The sequence below is a fragment of the Branchiostoma lanceolatum genome, chromosome 3 (genome assembly GCF_035083965.1).
Source record: "Branchiostoma lanceolatum isolate klBraLanc5 chromosome 3, klBraLanc5.hap2, whole genome shotgun sequence".
Taxonomy (NCBI): Eukaryota; Metazoa; Chordata; class Leptocardii; order Amphioxiformes; family Branchiostomatidae; genus Branchiostoma; species Branchiostoma lanceolatum.
The window spans coordinates 25,800,182-25,826,179 of NC_089724.1; the positions used below are offsets into that span (position 1 = coordinate 25,800,182).

Here is a 25,998-nt window from a genome sequence, read left to right on the forward strand (position 1 = left end):
GATTTAGAGAGATTTCCTGAGAAGAATCCAACATGCACGACTTCTTTTCATAGAAGCCACAAGGGACACACAACAAGAGTCCACGACATCTTGGCGAAAGTTCACACTTGTTTGTTTTTCTGGTGACATTTGAAAATACCCCACGTGTCTCATATAAACTCATGTTGTCTGCGATTCGTAGATCTGTGGGTCGTCTCAGGCTAATCGAATCGTGCTGTTGCTATGCTGCAAATGGAGCTGCACTTTGCCTTATCCTACTCTAGCTCCAATTCGCTCCTAGATCCTCTGATCGCGTTCACCGAGCAGACTAAACACACGACTTTCCCAACTTTCATTTTTCAAAAACAACAAAAAAACCAAACCTCCTTGAAAAAAACGTAAGGGAACTTTTCCACACTTTCAATTTATGTCTGATATTGAGAAATTCATTTTTACCATGCGTTTTAACCATACAATATTAAACAAGTCCATCTCAACTTATATTTCTAACATCACAAAGAGACGAGAAGAAGCCAAACCTATGAATTAATGTAGTTTTAGAACCATTGTATTAGACTAGTATTAGAAACCCTGTGTGTCATTATATGAACATTACCATGTATTCTGTGCCTATATGCCTGTACTTAGCCCGTGATAGGGCATGATTGCACAATAAAGGTCATTATTATCATAATCTAAAGAATAACTAGGCAATTTTGCCAACCGACTCCCAACCACAGATGACCCTGCTCACGAGTCGCGACTAACTCGCAACAATATGCATGGTTTGGAGAAGGTCGGGAGGCCATCGCCAGCTATAAGCGATGGGCTTTAATCCAAGTGGCTTTATTTGCTGTAAACGTTGCTAAAATGATTATTCACTTTTCACTGCTTTTCCCCATACAAGATTGGCTGCAACTACGCGGTGAACGATATGCCAACCTACACAAATATCAAAGCAGATGTTTGAGGACAAAATCGCTACATTTTTCTGGCTCCTTGTTTCTGTAACAAACAGCCTTCAAACATTTGTTTGGATATTACGACTTCACCGCCAATATGCTTACACTGAGGAGTGAAACACATGATCTCCAGGCAGAATAGTCTTTAGTACAATGTTGTGCAAGTTCCATCCCTTGGGAGCAGGTGTTTCATAATCCCCGAGCAGATGAAGAAAGGCAAAACATTTGTTAAGCTCCCGCGCGGCCGGTGTTCTGTTCAGCGGATCTGGGGCGTCCGGCCTCATGATTAGTAGAATCAGAGAGGGCTGCTGCTCCGTGGAACCGGAGGCTGGTAGAGAAGCTTGAGAAACGTTACTAGTTTGCCTTGCTACCGTCTGCTGCTTGGGGATTATGAAACACCTACTCCCAAGGCCAGGGGTGGAAGCGGGCTAAGACTATCGATATCCATGATTTCAACTCTGACATTTAAAGAGTTTACATAAGATTACACTAAGAGCCGTCTTGCAAACCAAACAGTTGCGATGTTTCTACCGACGAAAGTAGGTCAATACATGTAACATGTTTTTGAAATCAGATGAGATGATATCTGAATATTGGAGATGGGAACTAGAGACGTGATATAACACAGAGCACGAGAAATTCGGAACGCAAATCATTTATATGAATTATGAAAGTGTTCGTGACGTCTTTCAGAAACTTATTACAAAATTCTTGTGCACAATGGTAGTTACGTATTAGATGTTTTTGAAATGAATAATGCGATATCACCTAACAAAGCGTACAAAATGAGATAAAAAGAGACGTTATATGCCAAAGAGCACGGAACAAAAACATCCGGAACGCAAATCATTTATATGAATTATGAACGTGTTCATCATGTCTTTCAGAAAGATTATTACAAATTCTTGTGCGCAGGGTACTTACGCATAAAATGATATTGAAATGAGATGAGGTATATCATGATGACAAAGCGAACAGAAAGAGACAAATTTCTTGATTCTGAAAGTCGTTTGCCAGGAATACCTGAGAACGATGACAGCTCTAAACCTTTGGTGATTCATCTACATGTATCACCAAATGGACCGGGTGCGTCTTACGGATTTTAGTGAAATCTTATTAGAAATTCTTGCCCCAAGTCTTTTGAATAATAACATATACCAACATTGAATAATATGCCAGGGGAGTTAGTCGGCCATAGAACTACAAATAGATTGCAAATTGTAATTCTATGTCCGGCTAACCCATTTGACATATTATTCAATCTACTTGGCCAATTTCTACCATCTTTCGAGTCTGGTACAGACTGCCTCAAAGCTTGCCGCAAATCAATTTGTATTGCCATTGATGTCGTTTCGTCATAGCTACACAGGGAGATGCAAGAGAAAGGACATTTTGAGATTTTCTTGATAGAAGATCAAATTTGATGGTAGATTGTTTGTTGGATGCCCATGTTCCTTTATCATATTTCAGCTATGATATTGTGCTACCTACCACCAAGGAGCCGGGCATGCGTACAGAACAAACAAAAAGCGGCTTATTTTGTTGCATTACTTTACGAATTTATCTTATCAAAACACTTTGTATTCTGGAGTGTATGGTAACTAGTGCTGTTTTATTCGACCCCTGTCCCCTCACGTTTGCTGAAGAGGGCAATTTATTTTCACACCAGTGACGGCTGAACTCACAATCCGGTCATCCGAAATGTCCTGTAATTTAAAGGGCATCGATCTGGTAACAATTAAGTTGATTACCTCTTCACTCTTAATCTACCAATCGCTGACCGCGCATGTTTGGCGGACATTATACACAAGACCAGTCCCTTTTGCATCAACTGCTACCAACTAGAATATTCAGGTCACTCAAGCAGCTACTAACAAGGACAGTCCGTAATGTCTACATGGCGATATTTGCAAACCACTCCATGGCTTGTACACATTGTCTTCCTCGAACTCGTTGCTTGTGGGAAAATTCAATCAATTGAAAAACATGCAAATATCGATTTTCCTCATCAATTATGCAAATTAAGTTTATATTTGCATAAATTGCACTTTCTGATGTCCACCTCTGTCTAACCTACCTGCATCCTAAAATATCGTGGAAATCCGTCGTTCCTTTATTCAGTTACTCTCAGTTTTTTTTAGTTATGCTGACTACAAAAACTGGAAACACAAACAGGCACACAGACACACAGACACACAGACACACAGACACACAGACACACAGACACACGGACAGACCCGAAACAGTATCTCCATTTTTCATGAAGATTAAAATGGTACATATCGCTTTCCCTGTTTAGCCTTCAGCATTTGGGAAAGAGTATGCATGGCAGTTACCACTACCAGCGCACTAGTCCCTTGCAGTAGTGATTGTACAAATTTGTGTGGCCCAGGGCTACAGAAACCGCGATGGGTGCCACCCTATGGCTATATGTATATGTTTATGTAAGAATGATTCCAACCATGCGTGTTAAAGGAATGGCCAATCAATCTTGCTAACGAACTGTTGTTCGATACTTGGCCGATCTCTTACGTTTACCTCATGTAAAGATTAATGATCAATGCTCAAATCCTGTCTACGCCCATTGAGAACAAAACGTTTTACAGCATTTTCGAAACGGAAGATAAATATGCAGCCCTTCATCATGTCATATTCTGCCGATGGCAGGCACTAACGCGGGTATCTTACTGAAGTGCGACCTGTTGACGGCAAATTATTTCGGCAACTTTGCTTTTTTTGCGATTTCCACTTGCGGTCACATTGACGTTCGACGCATTTGCGAATGAAACCAGCTAAATGAGCAGGTTATTGGAAATCGCAGTGTTGTCACTAAATCGAAAACCGATGTAAACGTAAACAGTCACCAACAGGCCGCAAAACAGTGAGATACCTGCTGTAAACAGGTGTTTCTTTTTATTCATACGTAGCTATGATTCCATGGTAACGTCTGCACGTAGCGTCACGTCGTTGGGTGCGCAGTTTGCCACGGTAGCCACGCCCACGTCCGCACTTACTTAAACCTCCGCCTGCGACTGTCAACTTACCCGGCGCGCTCTGAAGACCACCCGAGCTCCCGGAACAATAAGGTAGGAGTAAAACTTACACTTTCCATCAATCTATACCTTGAATTAGTTTATGCTAGCTGTTTGGATAACGCATAATAGCCTCTGGTGAACGGTCTCTGATTTAACAGTAGTTTCGAAACGGAAGATAAATATGTAACCCTTCATCGTGTCATCTGCTGCCGATGGCAGGCACACTAACGCGGGTGTCTTACCGAAGTGCAACCTGTTGCTTATCTTGAATTGGTATATGTTGTTTGTATAACCCATAACAGCATGTGGTGATATGGTGTAGATGACATGTAAGCTATGTCGTCAGTCACCTCATGATATTCAAGCACCTTTATGGTCGGTCGCATAAAATGCTGTAAAATAAAAGGACGTTGCAATCTTCTTAATGCCTTGTCAGTTATCGAAAACAAGGATTGTATGTATCTATCTTTCATTCAGTTTGCATTTTTGGGTTACTTCTACTTGAAGAATGGTTATGTTTATGAAAAACGAGTCCGTAGTATTGCTGTCAGATCAATACCCATTGTTGCCATGCAACACTGGCAATATTGTTTCAGCTTAATTGCAAATGCGAATTCAGTCACCATCCGTGACCCGTCAAAATCATCCTTTACATGTATATATTGTATTGGAGGAAAACCTTTGTTATAACAAGCAGCCTTGGCACGGTCGCACGACCGACAGTGCGACACATGGCAGGGATGTCGATCAATGCAGTCGGCAAAATCTACCCAAGGATGCATTTCAAGCCGCAGAAATTGAAATAAAAAAGAATGGTTTATAATCTACCAAGCAGTTGTTGGCTCCCGGATTGCTTTGGCGCAGAAACGCATTTTTCTCTCACTCTATCACTCTGTAGAGGATCAACAACAGAAATGTGTTGATAAATGAATTCATCATGCGCTGTACGTTCAGAAGTACAGTGTAATTTGATTGTCTGCGCTGTGAGCCATGGCAGCCTGTGGTTATTCATGTCATTTCTTTGTGCCTTCTTTCGGTACCTTGTAGTCCAGCCATGTGAGCTTTGGTCCGATCCCAACGTCGCTACCGCGCCAATTGCAACGGCCGCTGCATCGCCGCTACAACCTGGACCCTGCTAGACGCAATCATAACCACTATGTAAGAAGTTATGTCGTCACACTGTCTGGTAACAAAACATATGCACTGAAAGTAGAACCTGCCACGGCCGTCACATCCAACGTGTAAGAAAGTGTGTGACAACAATGTCGGTCAATGAACCATTGAAAGTAGACCCTGCTTGACCCAACCTATATGTACGAATTGTGATTACAATGTCCGGTAACAAACCATTGAAAGTAGACCATGCTAGACGTCACACCCACCATGTAACATTGATGATTCTATCAACTCTCGGGCACCTGGATATAGACTCCCCAATCAAAAATCGACAGTATTTCGCAAACGAGCAAGAAGCTAGCTCAAATGTACCGTGTCTGTATTTCACGTTTCGATCAAAACAGCCGTTCGACGCCTATGGTATCTGCATCAAGAGTTAGACCGATGCCATATACCACATATTCACTTATGTATGTGATGGTCATAATTGAAAAATAAGGAATCGAAAATGACCAATATCTATATCAGTAATCCCCCGTCGAATGAGAACACTGACAGCCATATGCATCTTCGACAACGAATAACTACCAAGAGAGATAATGTTGTCCACACCTTATTTACAGAACATGCATAACGCTATATGATACAACATGTATCTGCGGTAGCCCTGTCTCATGATGTTTATTCATCTGAGTGCGTGAGTGGGTGGGTGTTTGGGTGGGTGCTTCGCTTTCTCGAGGTAGAATATCTATTTCTACGACACTCTTGCACTGTTGGTGCCACTGATATTTCGGTAAATCTTCGGACATTTGACTCGACCTTAGGCCATGTTGATTTGGCAGGTTGGGCAAAAAAGGCGCCTTCAGCAAGAAATCTACGTGGTCAGGAAGGATGAACGAAACTAAACAGAGAGAGCATAGTATACCAAAATATACATTCTTTATTTTCGTTCTTTCAAAACTTCTTCTTTTACTTTGGGGTTGACTTTGACATTCTTCGACATTAGTATCCGTTTTCCGAAATGTTGTATTGCAATTTACAGCATGTATTTTCTCATTTTGTAGCTGCTTCTTACGATTTACTGTATGGCCGAATTTTTTTTGTTGTCATTGAAACGGACAAGAAGTGATGCTCGCGCGGATGTCATCCATATAATTAAATCAACACGGCCTTACTTAAGTTACAAGGGCAAACGCAGCTGTCCAATGGATGAAGCAGAGGACCCACTTTTCGCTTCAATACTGTTCTCTTAATGCACCTCCACTATATAGCTTGTAATTGGTTTACGACTGGCTGTCCGTAAAGGCGCCGGGGTTTCCATTACGTGGCCCTGAATACCCACCATGTATTAATGTATCAAGACATAAGTCAGAAATCAACAGGACTGGCAATTTTGAATGCCACTTGTGGCAAACCCACGTCAGCTTGGATTAAAGTACGCTGCATGCTTGACTGGAGGTGTCTTCAAAGGGCCACTGATTATCCACAATCAGCACCGAAAAGGCTTTTAAGTCGACACCTACTCCTGACCTATCGGACCTTTATCAACGTCATGATAATCTTCAACACTTGAATGAAGGCAGATAATTTGTTTCTGAAACGTTCGGAGTTTTCTTAAGAGGTGGGAGAGCTAATGGCTTTTTGAAGTACGTTTTGCAAGTAGATCCGTGCCTCATCGGCAGATGTCAGAACAATTTTAGCAAACGGCCCACTCTGACTTAAGTGCCTTTACGTAAGTGCATTCACTTCTAACCTTTAGGTTAGACGAGGGCGTTGTTTTTAAGGCCTGTAGCACAGGCTTAGGAAAAATGAACGACATTTCTTATAAAGTGGATGTCAATTCACTACAAAACAAGGCTTATTGAGAGCCACTCAGATATTTTGGGTTACACTTACTGGGTTGTGATGACAGATATTTGTTCGCAATTGACTGAAAAAGTTTTAGGTCATGCCTGCCAGGGAAGCAATCATGGGGACGATTGTTCCATAAAGACATATATTTCTAAGAAAGAAGCTTTCAGCGCGGAACTTCCTCCTGAGATGTGGCGTATGGAAGAAGAAAGGCTGATTTAATGGCTTCCGTGGAAGTGGCAACACGTGTCCTTGACTTTTCCTCCTTCAGCTAGACCCTGGCATCTCTTGAAAGGTCAGACCGTGCACATTCCTGTTCCATTAGCAGCAATCTGCAGTGGCGTCGCGGTGGTGCAGTGGCAGGGTGTTTCGCCCCAGAACCTGAGAGGTACTGAGTTCGAATCCGGGGTTCCCCTGATTTGTCCCGTGACGTTGTGCCCTTACGAAAGGCACTTAACACGACTTTCCTCAAATCACTCTGGTGTAAATGAGTACCTAGCTTCGGTTAGGGACGTCCCTCGGATAGGACGTTAAATGGAGGTCCCGTGTTTTAAGGAGAGCCACACCTCGAGCATGTTAAAGAACCCACCGCACTTATCGAACAGAGTAGGGGTCCTTCCCGGTGTGAGTGGTTCAAAACCTACAGTCCTATGGCCGCACATGGGGCAATTGTCGTATTGACGTCACCTGAGTTAGCGCCGAATGGCAGCCGCTCCAGACCCTTGCGATTCAGCCCCGACAATTGTGCGTTCCTCGCAATTCAGCCCCTGGCTAGTGCTGGCTACGAAGAGAGAGTAGTCGGCCCACCCAATAATAAAATAATAATAATCTGTCCTGCATGCCCAACTGTACCTTGACGTCGTCTATATCTTACCCCACAGCCAAGAGACGAGCGCCACCATGCTGTACGGACCAGATAACACCACCGCTGCTGCCCACTGCGCAACATCCCGTGATCCTGTCGCCACGGACGCCATTGTGTGCACCACAGACGAGTTCCCAACGGATTCCCTCTTCACAGGTATCGTAAACACAAGCTTATCATCACTTTTAAGGTTAAAGTATATATATAGACATTTCTTCATGCACAGTGATATGAATATCGATTAATTCATAGGATACTGCTTTATGCCGAGGTCACAATTTCCAACCCGCAGTTTTCGAGAACACAGTTTTCGAGAACGAAAGATATAACAAAGACAACAAAACACACAAAACAAGTTTTAGCAATTAGTAATGAGCACCATTTGTGTACATTCTTGATATGAATTGTTTAATTTTAGTTCATGTCAACAGCCCGGTCGGGCCCCGGTTTGGAAATGTAACCTTTAATAGCATTACTGGAAGTTGGAAAAGAGATCCCATATCAACTATTTTGATGCTGACCAGATCATCATATTCATTGGCGTTTTCTGGCTCAATGAATATGTAATATGTTGATTTGTTGATGAAGGTTAGACATCCAGGTAATAAGATACGCCAAAAATAGTTACTCAAGCAACTGGATAAAATTTTGAAACAGTAGTCAGACGTGTGGATTTGTTTTCTATTCAATGATGACGTTGCAGATTTTACAACACCGGACGTCATTTCCGGTGGGAATGCCGGGAGCCTGTCCGTTATCGAGTGGACGTTCATCGTGCAGATGGGGATCATCAGTGTGGTGGGAACTCTGGGTAACGTCCTGGTCATCCTGTCCTTCTGCCGCTTCCAACAGGTGGGAATCTGCCTGGACTTTCAACAGGTTTTCAAATGAAAAGTTGCCTTTGATCTTGATCTGGTCAAATCAGACCTAATGTTCGCCGGTACTGTCGATGGTAACGTAATGGTTGAGTTAACAGTTTTTTTTGTGATATTTGAGACGCATGTCTCCCCATACTCTTCTCAAAGGTGAACAATTCGTTTAGTGGTTAGTGGGCTTGACTCAGAAAACGATAGAATCCATTTATTCATTCATTCATTCATTCATTCATTCATTCTTCTTCTTGAACTTTATTCCTCCCATGGGAGCGCATTGAAGTGGGAATATTTACAAAGGGGATTCCATTTAACTTAACATGTGTTGTAGCGATCCTGCTTTCAAAAGATAAATTATATTCTTATGTACATTGAAGTTGTCATCTGTTACACATAGTTTACAAACCTTTGGAGGCAGGCGGACGAACCTGCCAGGGGGTGTTACATGCCCCAACACAACTAGCCGACCGGTATCAGTTGGGATACTAAAAATACATTCACATCTATCATATTAGTGCTCTATAAGATTCTGTCTCTTCCCGTCTCTACTTTAATCATTAACATCGCCCCTGATGCCCGTACACGTTGGCATCATAGTGCCGTAGCCTACGGCGTTATTAGGGTCAGTTCCATTTTCTCAATGCCACTGGTATTATATCTGAGTGAATCAAAACCACGAAAATAATGTTCCTGTCTCCTCTCACCCTCTAGGTGCGTTCATCCATGAACATGTTCGTTCTGAACATCGCCGTGAGCGACCTCCTGATCACGGCCCTGCAGGCGCCCACCCGGCTGGCGGCGGTGGTCAACAGGGCCCCGCCGGGCGGCGAGGGCTTCTGCACCTTCCTGGGCTTCATCGGCTTCCTCAACTGCTGCATCTCCGTCCTCTCCTCGGCCCTCATCGCCTTCAACCGCTACATCCGCATCTCCAAGTCGCCGAGCACTTACATCAAACTGTTCGGTCCGCTCAAGTCGTGTCTGTGGATAGCGGCGTCGTGGGGGGTCTGTGCTCTGATCATCATCCTCCCCGGGATGCTTGGCGTAGGTCGTTTCGGGTGGGACGAGGTGCGAAGCCAGTGTGACCTTGACTCGACCCACCCCTACAGCAGATACTACTTCTCGTTTGTTTTCGGAGGTGCTTATTGGATCTCGGTGTCAATAGTGGTCGTTTTCTACGTCAAAACGTATCTCTTTGTTAAGAATTCCGTGATAACCATAGCCAAAAATCGCACCTTGGGGAACAAGCGGGAGTACGTGTCGACGGAGATGGTGCGCAGAACGAGACACATGTTCATCATCTTCTGCGCATCCACCGTCCTCCAGGCTCCCGCCGTGTTGTTGGAGAGTATAGACTTCACGGCGTCCTTCATACCGTTTGAGGTGATCTTTGTGGGGATATTTCTGTTCGGCTCGTGTCACGCCATCAACCCGTTCATGTACCCGTGGAAAGTCCGGGTCTTCCGCCGAGCCTTTAAATCATTATTGCAGTGCAAACGGGACATTCCCTTTGTACCCGGACAGTCCTCACTGGAGGCCACCTAAACTGATAAAAGTACAAAAACACATTGTATACACCTTAACATTATGATGCCTATTGTATTTCAAGTATCAACCCCAGGGAGCCCATTCTTTCTCCTGTTTTGGGGGAATTTTACATATTTCTGATTAGACTAAATGATGATATGCACTATATGTACTAAAGGCTTCATATCAATTGTACAGAAAACACTGCTAGAAAACTTATCATTGAATGTAAAAAATAAAAAACAATGACAAAGCATCTTGGCTTGTATGTTTCTTTTTATATGATCAAAAACACAGGTAACATCCAAAAACATACACAACTTCGGACTTGTACTTCAACACAGGCAACTGTCATAGGCTGATAGCTATATTTGGAAATACTGACAAATATCTGAAGGCTGTTTCAGATTCAAACGCAGCATATTGATTCACTTCGAAGAGGAAAATATTTCTAGAATAAAATAACATCCTGTCATTTTATACTATAAAAAACGTAACAAAGCTCTTCCTCTGTTTTGCATGTTTCTAAAAGTCCTGTTACTAGTATTAACTTGCTCCAAAGGCTCGTTCTTTTAACATCTTCAAATTTTCAACAGCTTGAAATTCTGAACAGACTTTCAACAAAGTTGTCACAATAAAACATGTATCCACGTAGTTGTTTGGAGGCACAACTGTTTCCACAAGATTGTTCAAAACAAATACCTTATTATACTCTGAGTAAGTAATTGGAAGCATTTGAGTTAACAAAAAAGCATTTGAGTTAACAAAAAGAAGCTCCATACTTCTTCAGGAGCTCATAATGTCCTCAGCACCCACGCTATACTATCACACTGAACATTAAAAAACTGTGCAATAGATCTAGAAAGGGCCAATAGGAAAAATCTCTGCCTAAATAGAGTGATACTGCAGTGCACAAATTGTTTCTGTTCCAAAGTCATCCTGCATACCACTCGCAAAAATGATAATATCTAGACAAGTTAACATTTCTCAAAACATTAATATTCACACCACCACCTCAAAGTATGATTTGTTACTGTCATGCAAATATATACAAATAAACCAAAATATATACATATGTATATACACACACATAGAATTTCAACTAGTATACATTTTCTTTCAAGAAAATACAGCTACTCTCTATTTGGTCTTAGTTCAAAATGTTCACAATGACAAATGGAAAACTATATAATAATTTTCCACAATAACCTCAAATCTAAGATATGTCTCATATACAAAGTCTTCATAACAAGTCATGGGTGCTATTTTGAAAAAAAAAATCACAGGAAACTAAAAATGGTGACAAAATAGACAAGTTCTTACTGATGAGAAGACTTCAAAAGTTTACCCTCAGACACAGCAGATATCGAGTACTCAAGGCCCTATTACATTTTTGAGGGTGGTGTTGTCATGCACTGGGTACTCCTCCACCCGTTGAGGTAAAGTCAATGGGCATTGATTGTACACATAAACGGATAGTTCACAGCTCACATTGCAGTAAGGATAGCCAGACTGATTTGATTATATGGATGATATCCTCAAAGCACCCCATAACTGAAGGTGATCGTGCAAAGAAAAACTCTAAGTGGTCAGGAAAGTTGAACAAATGACTTTATTTTAAATTAGTTCTTTCACATCTTCTTCTTGACTTTAGAATTGACTTTGCCCTTCTACGGCATTAGTATCCATTTTCCGATATTTATTTAGCAATTTGCAGCATACATTTGCTTATAATGCAGCTTCTTTGTTTGACTTGACAGTATGGTTGTAATCTTTTTTTTCTTTTTCTTTCGAAAGAAATTTGATGCGTCCGGATGTCATTCATATAATCAAGGCAGTGTTGCCTTAGGAAAAGAAATACCACTGCGCACATCAAATGTAACACACGTGACATGTTTGAACTACCTGGCAGGGAGCAATACATTTTGACAATGGACTTGACGAACTGGAGGTGGTTTTGTATCTGTAACACACCATCTTGGTAGGCACACATCGGGGTCTGAGTCACCACTTAGGTAAGACACACAACATCAAAAATACAACTTGAATACATTTGACAACCTAGAAGAAGTTACGGAAAATGAGAACAAACAAGTTTCACCACTGCTATATAATGTTTCAGTTCAACTTTGGCCATTCCTTGTTGACACCTCACACCCCATTTCCAAGAGCCTACGACCGCTGAGTGACTAAAGATTTGACAAATGACTTCACGAAACGAATTTAACAGATAAAGGATAATTCTTTTTTTATATTTTGTTTGTTTTGCTGTCATTTAAATCATACTTTTACATCTTGCATCATATTCCAATTATAAAATTAGGAGTCAAACAAATTCAAATTTTGATCGCTGCAAAGTCGCTCAGCGATCGCCGCCTAGCGGAAAGGGGTTCTTAGCTCCTCAGAGTTCCCTTACGACAGGCTTTTAGCTAGGATTTATAGACAGGGAAACGGGGTCCTCTGTGCATCCAGCTGAAAAAGAGGGCGTCCAATTCCTTGTTATTTTAGTATCGGGCGTCCAAATGACCCATGGACGCATGCCTAGCTAAAAGCCTGCCTTACGAGGGCGGTTTGCTTTTACTGGGCAGGCGGTTGGGTAATCTCTGTGACATCATGGCTGCGCGGGCGGTGGCAGGGCGGGGGACGGTGGGGAGTTGCCGCCTGGGTGGGGTGTTGGTGGAACGGATGACTGGCTGTGTGGGGTTGACTTCGGTCGGCGGGGTCCGGGTGGGTCTGCCTTCGGTCGGCGGGGTCCGCGAGGGTCTGGCAGCCGGTCTGTACAGGTAGGAAAAAAGGTGGAGATCTTTAACTTTGATATCAACTTCTTTGAGAAAGTATATAATGTATACAGTCAAATCTGTACAAGAGATCACCTCTACATAAGGACCACCTGGCCAATGTGGCCACTTTCTGGTGGTTCCTTTAATAACTTTTTCCATTGACACAAGGATTAAGAATCCTGGCTATAGATAGTGACCATGTGTCCACATAGACAAGACTTTGTTGGTCCTCCGAGTGGCCTTGTTGGGCAGTTTTGACTGGATATTTGAAGTTGCTAGCGTGTGAACTCTGTACTGCTACTGCAAAAAGGTAATTGCAACATAATTTCATCCAAAATTCCCTATGAGACCCAGTCCCCCTTGAAGCAATCTAAAAACCAAGAAGAGTCCTACTGTCTATATCTTTCTCATTGTATCATCTTGCATAAAATGTATTGCTCTCAGACTAAGCCTTAGAGAACTCTTTTGGGCAACACCCACTTTTCTGTTTTTAGCGCAGCTGCTGGGTTTTCGCTAAGTCTGCCATCTTCCCGCTCGTAGATGAGCTGACGCTGCTCCCGACTCTTGCGGTTGCGGCGAGGGGAGGCTCTCCTAGCACCCTGGCCGTCCACACTGTCGTCGGAACTACGACAAAAAAACGCCAAAAAATTTACCTTACTGAGCCTGTTTGCCATTTATTGTGTGTGAAAAAGAGTAAGAGGACAGCACTGATGATGATGGCGTGAATCGAAAGAATAGGTAATGGCATGGATGGGTGAGTGGGATTTACTTGCAAAAGTATTAGATGATTAGGGCTTTGACTCTGAATTTGGATCAGCTATATACATCATTCTGTATGTCACAGTAGCACATATGGATTTTGTATAAGAAGGTAATGGACAGCTTATTCCCCAAACTATGGTACTGCAAATTCTATATCCAGAATTTGGTACAAGGGTGGATGGAGGAAGTATGAGGGTGGTTCACAGACAGCCTTCTTTCTGGAGTTTATAAAAGTTCAAAAAGGAAATATGCACCGATTGTCAAACCTTGAGTAAAAACAGCTTATATCACAAAAAGTCCTTTAGATAAACCAGGCTAGTTTTGTTGCCAATACTGCAAAGTGAAAGTTTATCATGTCTTTGCACATTTCCTCACCTGTATGTCCTAGTCCGCGTAGCAGGCCCAGGCGGGGTACTTCCCATCTCCTGCTCGGTTAAAGACACGTTACTTTTCGCTCTCATCCCCTGATCCCTCCCTGACACCCTTCCATCTCTGACATGCGACCTTTCGCTGGATACTGGTGGCCTCGTGTCTTCATTTGGCCCCGACGATCTCAATCTCTCAACGTCTGTTTCCTCCTTAGTGCGCGGTCGGTACCGTCGTACCCGGAAGTCAGCAGCAGTACGCGGTCTAACTACTCCGTCGCTCATCAGCGGTTTCAACGGAAGCCTTTGCGAGGGAGGGGGGCCTTGCGGCGATCTAGGGGGTGGGGAGGGATGGTGTGTTGGGGATAAGGGGGGTGGGGAAGGTCGGTGTGTGGGTGAAGATGGGGGAGGGGACGGGCGATAGACAGGGGAGGAGGAGGGTGGAGACGGGACGTGGACAGGGGACTTGGAGCGAAGGTACAACTGCGAGTCTTCGTCCACCGGAAGTTCGACGTCGTCGTCCGAAACGGAGGCATCCGAGCCGTCCTCGACGTCCGCGACTTCGTCGTGAGAAATCTTCAGCACTTGTGGCTCCCGCATCTCCACATACCTCTGTTTGATTTTCCTGTGACGGGAGGATTGGAAATGTGAGACAGTCTCCATAACAAGAAAACATTTTGTCTAATACTGTTCTATGTATTATACCGTATCTGATGGGAATCTAACAATTAAAGTTTTAAATTTCTCTCTGCTCTAAGAGCTACATCTACGAGATGTCAAAATGGAAGGCCTGCTGCAGTACTGTAGAAAGTTGCTGGGGGCCCATACTAGTAATATAATTTTTTATTATTTCCAACCCCTATATACCAGCATAATAGATATAATAAAGATCTATCCACAATTTCTTGAGTTATGCTGTTAACAGACAGACACACAGTCATCCAAATGTACAGACACACACACCTAAAAACATAACCTTAATTTGGGGAAGATACAAAAACGTGTAATGAACTGCAGGAAGAAAATTCTCATCAAAAACTAGTTGGAATATAATTCTAGTAGAGTTACAGCACTATGTACTTTAAACAATTGAAGGTAAAGAAAATTTCTTAACAATTTGCTATGTTTTCAGACACCAAGTAACATTACAGAGGACCATGACACAGTGAAGCTTACCCCTCATATTCCTGCCTCCACGCTTTCAGCTCAGCGAACAGGTCTTCCTTGGACACATCAACGTCGAAGGCCTCGTCGTACGTGTGCTCCGGTCTGTGCAGCAGGTGGCTGAAGGGAGAGGCCTGGATCTGCTCTACTGTGGGCAGGGCAGCCAGGGCTGTGGGCAGCTGGGGGAGGGACAATGAATGTGAGCATACAAAAAAAAAAAAAAAAAAAAAAAGTTAAAGTACTCCCCGCACCGAAGGTGCATAAGGCGGCGCCCATCTCCATTTCTGTAGCCCTGGGCCACACAACTTTTGTGCGAGTCACTACAGCAGGGGGCTAGTCCACTGGTAGTGAAGTGTGTTTAACTTCCATACCCTCTCCCAAATACTGAGTGCTAAGCAGAGAAAGCAGTATGTACCATTTTTTTAGTCTTTGGTATGACCCGGCCGGGGTTCGAACTCACGACCTACCACATGCAATTGATGGAATATTAGGCCAACGCTAAACTTTCTTCCAACACTAAGGTATATATGGATAAAATTTTCAACAACCACTGTCGCCTTCTTCAGGATCAGTAATGACCAACCATTTCCAAACGTAAACTCGAAAGTGATTGGTCATTATTGTTCCCGAAGAAGGCAACAGTCATCGTTGAAAATTTGATCCGTGTATACCTTAGTGTTGAAAGAAAGTTTCTCCTTGTACTATGATTACTACCAACACAGATGAGCTTCCGTGTTAATGGAATATTGTTTGGAGAAAAACAAGGGATCTGTTAAGAACTTGTGGAGATGTAAGGACAAGAATCATACATGTAACATGAACTTTAGAATCAAATTACAATCTTTAATATACATAAAAGAAAGAGACTAACTTAAAGACACTAAACATGGTACTGTGCATCATCAGGGACAAAAATGGGTGTTAATGTTGGCAAGCTTAAGGCCAATAAGGTTGATTGCTGTGGGGAGTATGGTATGTAAAAAACAGGTGCAGATCTAGATGGGGTCAAACTATTCTCAACACATATATATAGTCATGTACATTGACCATTGTGCATAACTTACAGTTACTACCAATGCTGGAAAATCACAGGAAACTCAAACTGGAGGAAAACTAAATTGCTGTGGATTTGTTTGTAAGCGTGCAGTTTACTGCAGTACTTGTGTAAGGGGAAATTGCGGTGCAAGTGCAGCATGGGAAATGTGTCAGCACTCCTTCTACCCAGCTGACCACCTGTGAACTGCTGCAAACTATGTCATCGTTAGCACTCGGCAGAAGCGGTGGGTCTGTAAGCCACATGCGGCGCAGCAGGAAAAATGGCACTTCCGGTATAACCGCTAGTAAGCTTTTACTCTCATACTCAAGGAAAAGCTGGAAGAAAAGGAAGAAACAGCAACTAATAAAAAGCGTTGTGTCACACTCATTGCAGCAGGAAAAACGGCACCTCTGCACAGTATAAGAGCTAGTAAGCTTTTATTCTCATACCCAAAGTAAAGCTGTAAAAAAAAGGAAGAAACAGCAACTGTAGTGTTGTGTCACAAGCATTGCAGCAGGACAAACGGCACCTCTGCATAGTACATGTATAACGGCTAGTAAGCTTATATTCTCGCGCTCAATGCAAAGCTGGAAGAAAAAAGTAAACAGCAACTAAAGCGTTGAGTGTTATTCCTGTTGCTCACATATTCATCAGGACTACCTTCCCTCTGAGGGCTCTCCTTGGTAGAACAGAGCAGGGAAACAAGACAGGAGTTTAACAATGAACCCTCTCTAATAAATGTTAGCACAAAACATTTTGAGGTTCAAAAACTGCAATTTTAAAAAGGTTTCTATTATGACATGGAATATTCAACAAGACACATCTTCATTTTGCAGAACAGGACATAATAATTATCAGCTAAGGCTGTCTTTACACTTGCCTTTATTACTGCAGTACAAGACATCGTAGTCTAATTCTCTCGTAGATTACAGGTTTTTTTTCTCAGTGTAAAGAGAGATTATGTGAAGTCAGAGGCTGTCATAACTTCTGTAGTAGACTGCACTTCATAACCTTTTATACTTGCGGAGCTGTAGTCTACAAGAGCACGAGAATACAAGATCAAGTACAACAGTTTCAAAAAGCAACTAAGCACATGCATATAATTGTCATGTTACAAAGACTTACCTTTCCTTTCCTGGTCTTCAGTGCCCTGCTGGGAAGGCCACATATTACTTCTCCTGTAAGAACAACAACATGTAGAGGTTATAACAACTTTCATGGTATGTTCCAAGCTAGGTCAGCTAGAATGCCCAATGCAGGTACTGTTACTGTTCCATTTTTCCAACATTTGCATAAAATCAACTTAGGCCATACATTTCTTTTTGCTCAAAGATCTTTATAATGACAGTTATTGCGAGTACTAAATGTATTTATCATATAATGGTCTTATTGAAAACAGAGGCTTCACAATATGTACAACTATATTATATAAAAGACTTACCTCTGGTGAGATCACTGAGCTCTTCATCTAGAGCAAAGTCCTCTGATCCTAAGGAAATTCAAAATACAATTTTTAATCATTATTCAAACAAAAGTATCTGACTGATACTTCATCGATATTAATGATTCATGAATAAAAAACTATCAATTTTGCTAACAATTCCGCTTGATGTTTTGAAAGAATCTATGCCAAAAGTTTCATGCTTTCCAGGATTCTTCAACCCTGTGGGTGCTGTTAGACCTAAAATACTTCATGTTTACTACATGTACTTCCAATGTTAGTCTGGGGCCTTGGGGGGGACACAAGGATTGGTACTAAGAGTTAAAAGTTTACTACATTTAGTACATGTACATCCAGTGTTAAGTATTGGGGGGGACACGTCTATTAGTACTAAAAGTTTCCTAAGAAAGCTTCTGTACCACAGAAGAATTATATCAACAAGGAAATTCATTCAGAGGTTACCATTCACATACATGTAAGTGTGTGAAAAAATAACTTCAAACCAGGTCACAGCAAAATATTCTCAGAAAAAATTAACGTCCTTACTGACTCTTTCTTATTCTTGCACACAGAATAGTTTTCTTTCGGAAGATAACTTTTCTTCAACAAAGGAAAAACAAGAATGCCATTTTTGTGTAGTGTACCTGCAGTCTCCGGTCTCTGTGCGCCAGCTGCAGCTGTTCCAGGCCTGCCGGCTGTGCCCGGTCTGGCGGCAGTACCAGGTCGAGCACTGCCCGGTCGTGCTGCCGTCCCTAACCTGGCTACGGCAGAGTCCGGTCTCCGTCTGGCCGACCCCGGTCTGGCTGATCCCGGTCTCCGCGCTGAGCCTGGTCTACTGGAACCTGACGATGGTCTGCCTTCTGTAGATACACAGAGGATCCAAAGTAATACGGGAAAATTTGGTTAGAAAAAGATCAGAAATGTGCACGTTTGCTATCTGTAAGCTAGTTTTGTGGTTCAGATTAGAGTCTTTTCTGATTTAGATATGGGTATTACAAGTCATGTTCTTGATACTTTCACTTGATATAGATTTCATACTTTTTAGAAAATACCTCAACACAGTAAAAATGTGACAAAAGCCCTAGGCCTGGAGAGCTAATCACATTTACATATATACAACTTTTTTAATACATATACAGTTACTGTAACAACATCACATACATAATGAAAATCATGGATTATCATGGAAGCACATCTGTGTTGGTAGCATTCATAGTACAGTGCTAAACTTTCTTCCAACACTAACTAAGGTATTCATGGATGATTTCTATCGTCCATCAAATTTCTGCTAACAACACACTGCATACCTCCATCATCGATGTCCTCATTTGACCCCAAACTCTCCTTGATTGACTCGTTGACGACGAGTCGTTCGGCACTGAGACTGGTTGGTTTGGAGAGAAGGCTGCTGTTGGCGGTGAGCGGCTCGTCATCCAGGTACAGGAGGGTTGGAACAGACTGTTTGATGGTGCCTCGGTAGTCATACACGTCGTTGTTCTGGAAAATCATAGTGAATCATTGAGTCTACTTGTGCTTGTGAGTTCACTGAGACTGAATTGTAGGAATGAAAGTTAAAGCAGAAAGGCTCAAAAGAAGAAGGCAAAATAGAAATGGTCAATTTCATATCAGGATGCTTTAAGAACATCAAAAAAGGAAAAAAACTGTATGGAAAAAATGGAAAAAACATAGGAACAAAAATCCTTGTTCATTATCAAGAGATTTGGAATGGATTGTTTGATGGTGTCTCAGTGGTCAGTAAGTGTTGTTCTGCAAAACTATGGTGATTATCTTAGTTTGCTCGCTTGTGAATATACTGAGTCTGATGCCTACCAAAGTGACTTAATGGTTGCAGCAGAAGGAAGTGGCTTTTGACAGTATCATCCTGTCAATGAAAAAAAATGTTTCTACTGTTGACAGGATCATCCTGTCAATAGTGGAAAAAATTGCACTGAAATTGCATTGAGGAAATTTGCACTTTAATAGTGGAAAATTTCCACTGTTTACAGGATGATCCTATCAATAGCGCAAAATGTACTATCATTGAAAGGATCACCCGTCAATGGAGCAAATTTTTCCACAATTGACAGGATGCCTCGGGCACAGCAAAAAGACTGAAAAGTCTTGAGAAATCCTGCAGCTGGTTCACCCCTAAATCCTTGTTTCTTACTTTTACTAAAAATATAGAACCAGAAAGGATCACAAGGCAAGACGGAAAGGAAATACTCTTACAAGCAGGGTTTTGGCAAATTGAAAGACGTATGGAAAATTGCTGGACACCACAGGGAAAATATCCATCAAAGTCCGACCCTCAATAGTCGTCTCTTAGGCCACACCAATTTAATTTCTTGATTAACAAGTTTTTTTTTAAATTTCAGCACGAGGACATCATTAAAACAGAAAGCTGGGGTGAAAACTTGCACCTGACCCTGTTCACTCCCTAAAACTGTGTGCACCAAAATACAAACTTTCCTCTGAGATTCTGTTTTCATGTTGATTTTCCAATCTAGCATTTTTTCAAAAATTCCGTTAACCAAGAAATCAAATTGGTGTGGCCTTACCTCCGAATCAGGATGAGATGCCAGACAGACAGGGTTCCCCTCTAGTGTCATGGTGGTCAGCTTGGGACACAGGGCTAGAAACTCCACCTGAGCCACATCATCTATGCTATTTCTGCAGAGAGGTTGTAGCGAAAACACAGTAAGTCAGTGATTGGAATCAACTAAATGGTAAGGCAATTATTGGCTTAAAACATAGTAATGCCAAGGTATTGTCAACTAAAAACAAGTATTTGCTACAAGATACAGTTGGGTAAGCAGATACAAACATATTTTGATATTTATGTCGGGGCAAATTTGTAAGTTGTGGTAGTGGATATTATATGTTGTTATTGAGTACTGGTTATGTCATGAAGTTTGGAACTCAGCAGTATTGAAGTGCTGCCTAGTAATCCATGACAGTACTGCAGTCTGACAGTACACACAGACCCTGTTATAAAACACAAGTGCCAATCCTCCCTATTACATGTATTTGACTTACCCTTCCAGATCCAGAACCTGCAGTTCCTCCAAGAGACTACAGGGGGACACATCACTGATGTCATTGTAGGCCAGGTACAGCTCCTGGATAGGGAATACAGAAGGAATCTGAATCATTCCCACATATATGTGCTAATAAGGATGTTGTGCACTTTATAATTACCTTGAAGAACGATACATACAGGAATAGATAACCACATAGGAGGTTCCAGTTTAATGGTTACTTATTATGTTAAGATAGAAGAAAATCATGATCACTAGTGGTAAAACAAGTCATGAATTTAGAGTCATAGAATGATACAGTCAGCAAACCATTCTTCCATTCTTAATTCTAGTGTTATAAATGTATGTTCTAACAGTCCTTTATACTGATGTAAATTCTTTCCTTTTATATAAGCCTCAGGCTATTGATAGAATGATCCTGTCACCAGTGCAAATTTTTCCACTGTTGACAGGATTATCCTGTCAATAGCCTCTTTCACTGTGCAATCTAAACCTCTAGTTCTAGGACACCCGATGAAATTTGAGGTGCTTCCTACCCTGAGCGCAGACATGGAGCTGATGCCGTCCAGGTCCTGTAGACCACACCTGGCCATCCAGAGTACCTGAAGGTACCGCAGGGACGTGCCCAGGTCACGCACGGACGCGATGACGCTGTTGTTCAGCCGCAACTGCTGCAGCTTGGGTAGCAGGGAACCTAGGGGAATAGAGGAAAGATATTGCTTAATGTCCTGTCATGAGAACCTTAGAACTAAAGCTGGAGGTGTCTGCTACAGAATCATCATCATTCAATGTTTTTCTGCATCTGAAGTCATAAAAATGGCCTGCAGCTGCATTCAGTTTTTATTCATCGACTTCCACTGCATCTTGTGTTCTGTGATGAGCTCTCTTAGCTCTCAGAGTTTTTTTCTCTTTTCTTTTACAGAATCTACATGCAAAATACAAATGTTACAACTGACATGTAATATTAGTGCAACTATGTTTTTGGAGTAAGAATTTTATTTCACTTAGTGTGTATAATTTTGAGCCACTGGAATTTAGACTGATCTAGATTTTCATTTTTGAATCTGACACTGATTTTTCAGTGTGCAGCGCTTTTGAAAAAATATACAGCTTTCTGCTGAATCATCATTAAAAAACTGGAGAGCAGTTTTTTTTCCGTGGGAAAATAAAATTGTTCAATGTATCACTTTACATGACACTTATGGAACAAATATACAAAATATACAAAATAATGGTGCAGGGACAATGTGTAAAGCTCTGTTACAGTACTCCAAGTGTCTCCAACAAAATGTTTTGGTAGTACTTGCCAAGTATAAAAGTAGATACAGTCAAACCTGTCTATAGCGGTCACTCAAGGGACTGGCGAAAACTGGCCGCTATGGACAGGTGGCCGCTATGGAGAAAAGGTCGATTAATTGACCTCAGTTTTCAGTACCAACTGTGATGCATTTATTCACCGAACAGTACACATATAACATAGGTAAGTCACATTTTAGGTCGGTCTTTTGATGGCTTTTTTCTTTTCAGAAAATTGCAATAGCCCAAATTTACATCATATTAATGTTATTTATATTTATTTTGAAGCTTTTGTTAAATTAATTATCCTCAGTGATACTTTGCAGTAAAATAAATTTAGCACATTATACCTCCGTAACAGTGGTGTCTTCCGTTGACCCGAAGCACGTTTTGGGCACAATTTTGGATGAATTTTCCGGGGAAAACGGAAATTGGGCCGACATTCAAACATTTTGCGAACTTACCGCATTAAGGTACGTGTGCAGGTTGTATTTTTCAAAAAGCTGCCGTAATATTTGTCCAGTCGAAATGCACAGAAATGGACAATTTTGCCACGATGTCCAAACGCAAGCCATGTGAAGAAATTTATGCTTGACTTCGCGTCAAACCATGGATTTTCTAACAAAGATAAAACATTCTGGTTTTCTTTATTATTATCCTATCCAGTTGAGTCCACATAAATTTGATAACGGCGTGAAAAAATGAAGATTTTGAACCCGGCGTGCGGTGGCGATGCGGCTTCTACCGGCGCGCTGGGACCGTTATCGGCAGTGTTACTGTACTCGCGGGACCGAAAAGCGTCTGGCCGCGACCGCGTTGGACAGGTGGCCGCTATAGCCTAATTCTTAATGCTTATGTCAATGGGAAAAATCCAAGGGACCGACAAATAGTGACCACTATGGGCAGGTGGCCGCTATGCAAAGGTGACCGCTAATACAGGTTTGACTGTATGCTCTTTCACTGTTAGTGTTACAAAGTGTTAGCACCGCAAACATAAAAATCCTGAAACTTAACCCCTAATCACACACTAGGAGTGTTGTAGTACCAGTACTAAGGGCACGAAGTAGTACAGAAACTCACCAAAGTTCCCCAGGCTATTCTCCCTGGTGTCAACAGCCATCTCCAGATTCTGAACTTCATCCAAGTCTTCCACTCCAGTCAATGCTTTCTGTAATGTTTGTTAAAACAACACACATTTGACACCTTATTTAGAAGTATTATCCTACTGCCTGTTGCATCTACATATCAGATCACTACTTTTACTTTCTCCAGTTGCAGCAGTCTTTCTCTCTTCACAACTGCAGACAGAATTTGAATGACAAAAGATGTTTACTGTCAACAAGAGGATCAGTGACTATAATACCCCCTTGACCTGTTTTTCCAGATGATCAACAAAATATGTTTTAACATATCAGGAACACTATAATCATGCAGGTTATCATAGATCTATTTATCTCTTTTTCTCTCTAAATATCTAAAAAATTATCAAAGTGCATTTCATCATTCTTGCTCGTCTATGACTTGTAACAGGTGGTTTGTTGAATCGACCAATCAACATTGGCGTTACTTACCAATCTACCAGGGGAAAGGTACTCGTCCACAAGTTCCTCTGAGTCCTCGATCATGATTGGTTCCGGGTTGATGACATCCTCTGCATACTCTGTGATGCATACGCTCCCTGTTGGGGGTGACGCCATGTCCCTTACGGTAATGTCCCTTGGGAATCTACACAAAACAGTACAAGGAAGAAAATAAAATTGTTCTAAATATTAGCAAAATGAAACAATCTCTGATTCCCTTAAATAGTCAATTTGCCTATTATGATCTGCATCAACAACAGAAAACTCAAAAAATATCAAAAAACTGATATCTTCAAGCTTTCATATAACTTAACTCTTGCTTTTAGTTTTTAGTTTTAGTCCCAGAAACTACATACATGTAGTACATATACAGTCGTATTTCCAACTTGTCTTTCATTTGAATTGAGAAGAAGTAGATGCATGCATGCAAATGACAGATAAAATTAATAAACACATTCTGGTTAATGCAAATTCGGCAACAATGTTTCTAATTGTAAATGGATGATTCAATTAAAGCCTGAGGATGATCCTGCCAACAGAAGACAAATTTGCACTGTTGACAGGATGATTAATTTTTCTTGATCCTGTCAACATTGCAATTTTTTTCTACTGCTGACAGGATCATCCTGTAAATAGCCACTTTTAATGTATATCTACTTTTAATTTCCCACTAAGAATCCTCTAGACAGTCGGATCCAATTTTTGCAATGAGTCAGCAGATTGATGAGCATGAGGTGAGTAAACAGAAACAATCTCTCACCTGTAGAGTGAGGTGCCTGTCTCCTGTGCACATGCCATGTAGGCACTGTGATTGGACCCTCCTACACACAGGTCTGTCTACGTTAGCTCAATAATCACCTGCAACTGGGGAAAAACAAATAACAATTTTCACACATGACAAGCTACAGGTTTGTCAAGCATTATTTGCAGATCTGTTTGAAACTGATGTAATTGTGGCTTGCTCGTAAACAAATTATTTGCTTGAATGTTTGTTTGATGATCAACATTCAACAATTTACAATAAGATTTGTCTTTATTTTTCTGCGGGCACTTTAATAATATTTGTCTGCACAATTTCCAGCAACCTTGGTGATTTGTCTACAATTTCTTCTGACTTTGGCTCAACATGGCAGTTCTTACATGCGTGGGACTGTGGGTGGGACGATAAAAAAATGTTTCTATTCTGGGACTGCAGCTTGTAGTTCCGGAGACGTACTTCTTTGAAGTATACATGTGATCCAAGACAAACATACATAAATGTATGAATGCAAACATTACCACAAAGCCTATGCGCAGGTTTTTTAAGTTCAGATGAGACCAAAATAGTTCTCTTTCCAGGTTTCAAATGAAGATAATTCTTGACACGATGGTACTTTAAAAGTCCCATACACATATTTTCCCCATCCAGCATATTGCAGTTCCACAGTTTTCTTCCCACTGACGACTTCGAGAACGCAGGTACTTTTTGCAGAGGGCTCTTAAGAAGTCTCAAGTACCAAGTGCTTTTCACACCTGTGGACCACCTGTTAAACTACCAAACACACTCCAACTTAACATCAAACGATTAAATCCCCACAGAAATATAATGTCCTGGTCTTTCACAAAGGTATACATGGGGGTTGAACTTCGAACGTTTTGTCAAACTCATGGATAAACAGACAAGGTTAAGGTGGTAGCTGTAACAAATATATACACCTGTTCAAATCACCAAATAGTGGGGCGTGCCTCGGTAAAATAGAAAATGTGACAAATAATTTCTGCAACTCTATAAGTTTACCATCAAATCAACATAGATCAAAGGAAATTCAAGTGCAGTGATTTTTTCTTGTGAACAATTACGTACTCTATGTAAACATACCTTTCAAAATCAAGCCACGACTGATGACATTTGATGTTTTGGCCGTTGTCGAGCAACCTACACAAACTTTTCTCGCTGAAGAATGGCGGATTTTCTCCCAACAAAAACAGAACAATTTACCTCTTTCAGCTCCCTGCAGCACCAAATTTCAAATCCAGAAGACCCGTTTGATCTGACAATAATGTCTGTGCACCTCAGAAGTGAGCAAAAATGCACCAACTTTAGGTTCAAAACTTGTCTTGCAAGCCTAGGTAACGACCGACGCCAGGGCCGCCATTTTTGTTTCTACCGGGAACGAAGATTCGCGACAATTTGCGGCAGTTTTGTGTCGTAAACGTTACTTCTGCAGTCGCAAAATACGGGCTGTTCTCCGATATCTGCCGGTTTAGATATTTGTTGACCTTCCCAAAAGAATAAAGATGTATCCCATAGTACCATATTTTGTTAAGAAAAGATGAATAAAAATAACAAGAT

General features: G+C 41.5%; 2 protein-coding genes across 4 annotated transcripts; one reads left to right on the forward strand and one right to left on the reverse strand.

Moving 5' to 3' along the window:
* The first annotated feature begins 9,368 nt into the window (after positions 1–9,368).
* On the forward strand, positions 9,369–10,264 carry LOC136429327 (D(1)-like dopamine receptor). The gene has a single exon (XM_066419182.1). The coding sequence runs from the start codon at positions 9,404–9,406 to the stop codon at positions 10,220–10,222; it is 819 nt and encodes a 272-aa protein (XP_066275279.1). The 5' UTR covers positions 9,369–9,403; the 3' UTR covers positions 10,223–10,264.
* Positions 10,265–10,462: 198 nt separating this feature from the next.
* LOC136431215 (leucine-rich repeat-containing protein 56-like) lies at positions 10,463–25,839 on the reverse strand. Of its 3 annotated transcripts, XM_066422525.1 has the most exons (17): positions 25,645–25,839; positions 24,427–24,530; positions 23,658–23,811; positions 23,167–23,254; positions 21,327–21,484; positions 20,789–20,871; positions 20,311–20,422; positions 19,060–19,249; positions 18,397–18,612; positions 17,753–17,800; positions 17,437–17,489; positions 16,955–16,990; positions 15,288–15,454; positions 14,122–14,736; positions 13,465–13,608; positions 12,762–12,979; positions 10,463–12,615 (listed from the first exon to the last, which is right to left on the reverse strand). In XM_066422525.1, exons 2-16 carry the CDS (start codon positions 24,462–24,464, stop codon positions 12,763–12,765), a joined length of 2,319 nt encoding a protein of 772 aa, XP_066278622.1. In that variant the 5' UTR covers positions 24,465–24,530; positions 25,645–25,839; the 3' UTR covers positions 10,463–12,615; position 12,762. The 3 variants fall into 3 exon arrangements, with proteins under 3 accessions (XP_066278622.1, XP_066278624.1, XP_066278625.1); XM_066422527.1 differs by lacking the exon at positions 25,645–25,839 and adding an exon at positions 25,525–25,638 and having other exon boundaries at positions 10,463–12,979; XM_066422528.1 differs by lacking the exon at positions 16,955–16,990 and having other exon boundaries at positions 10,463–12,979; positions 25,645–25,838.
* Positions 25,840–25,998: the final 159 nt, after the last annotated feature.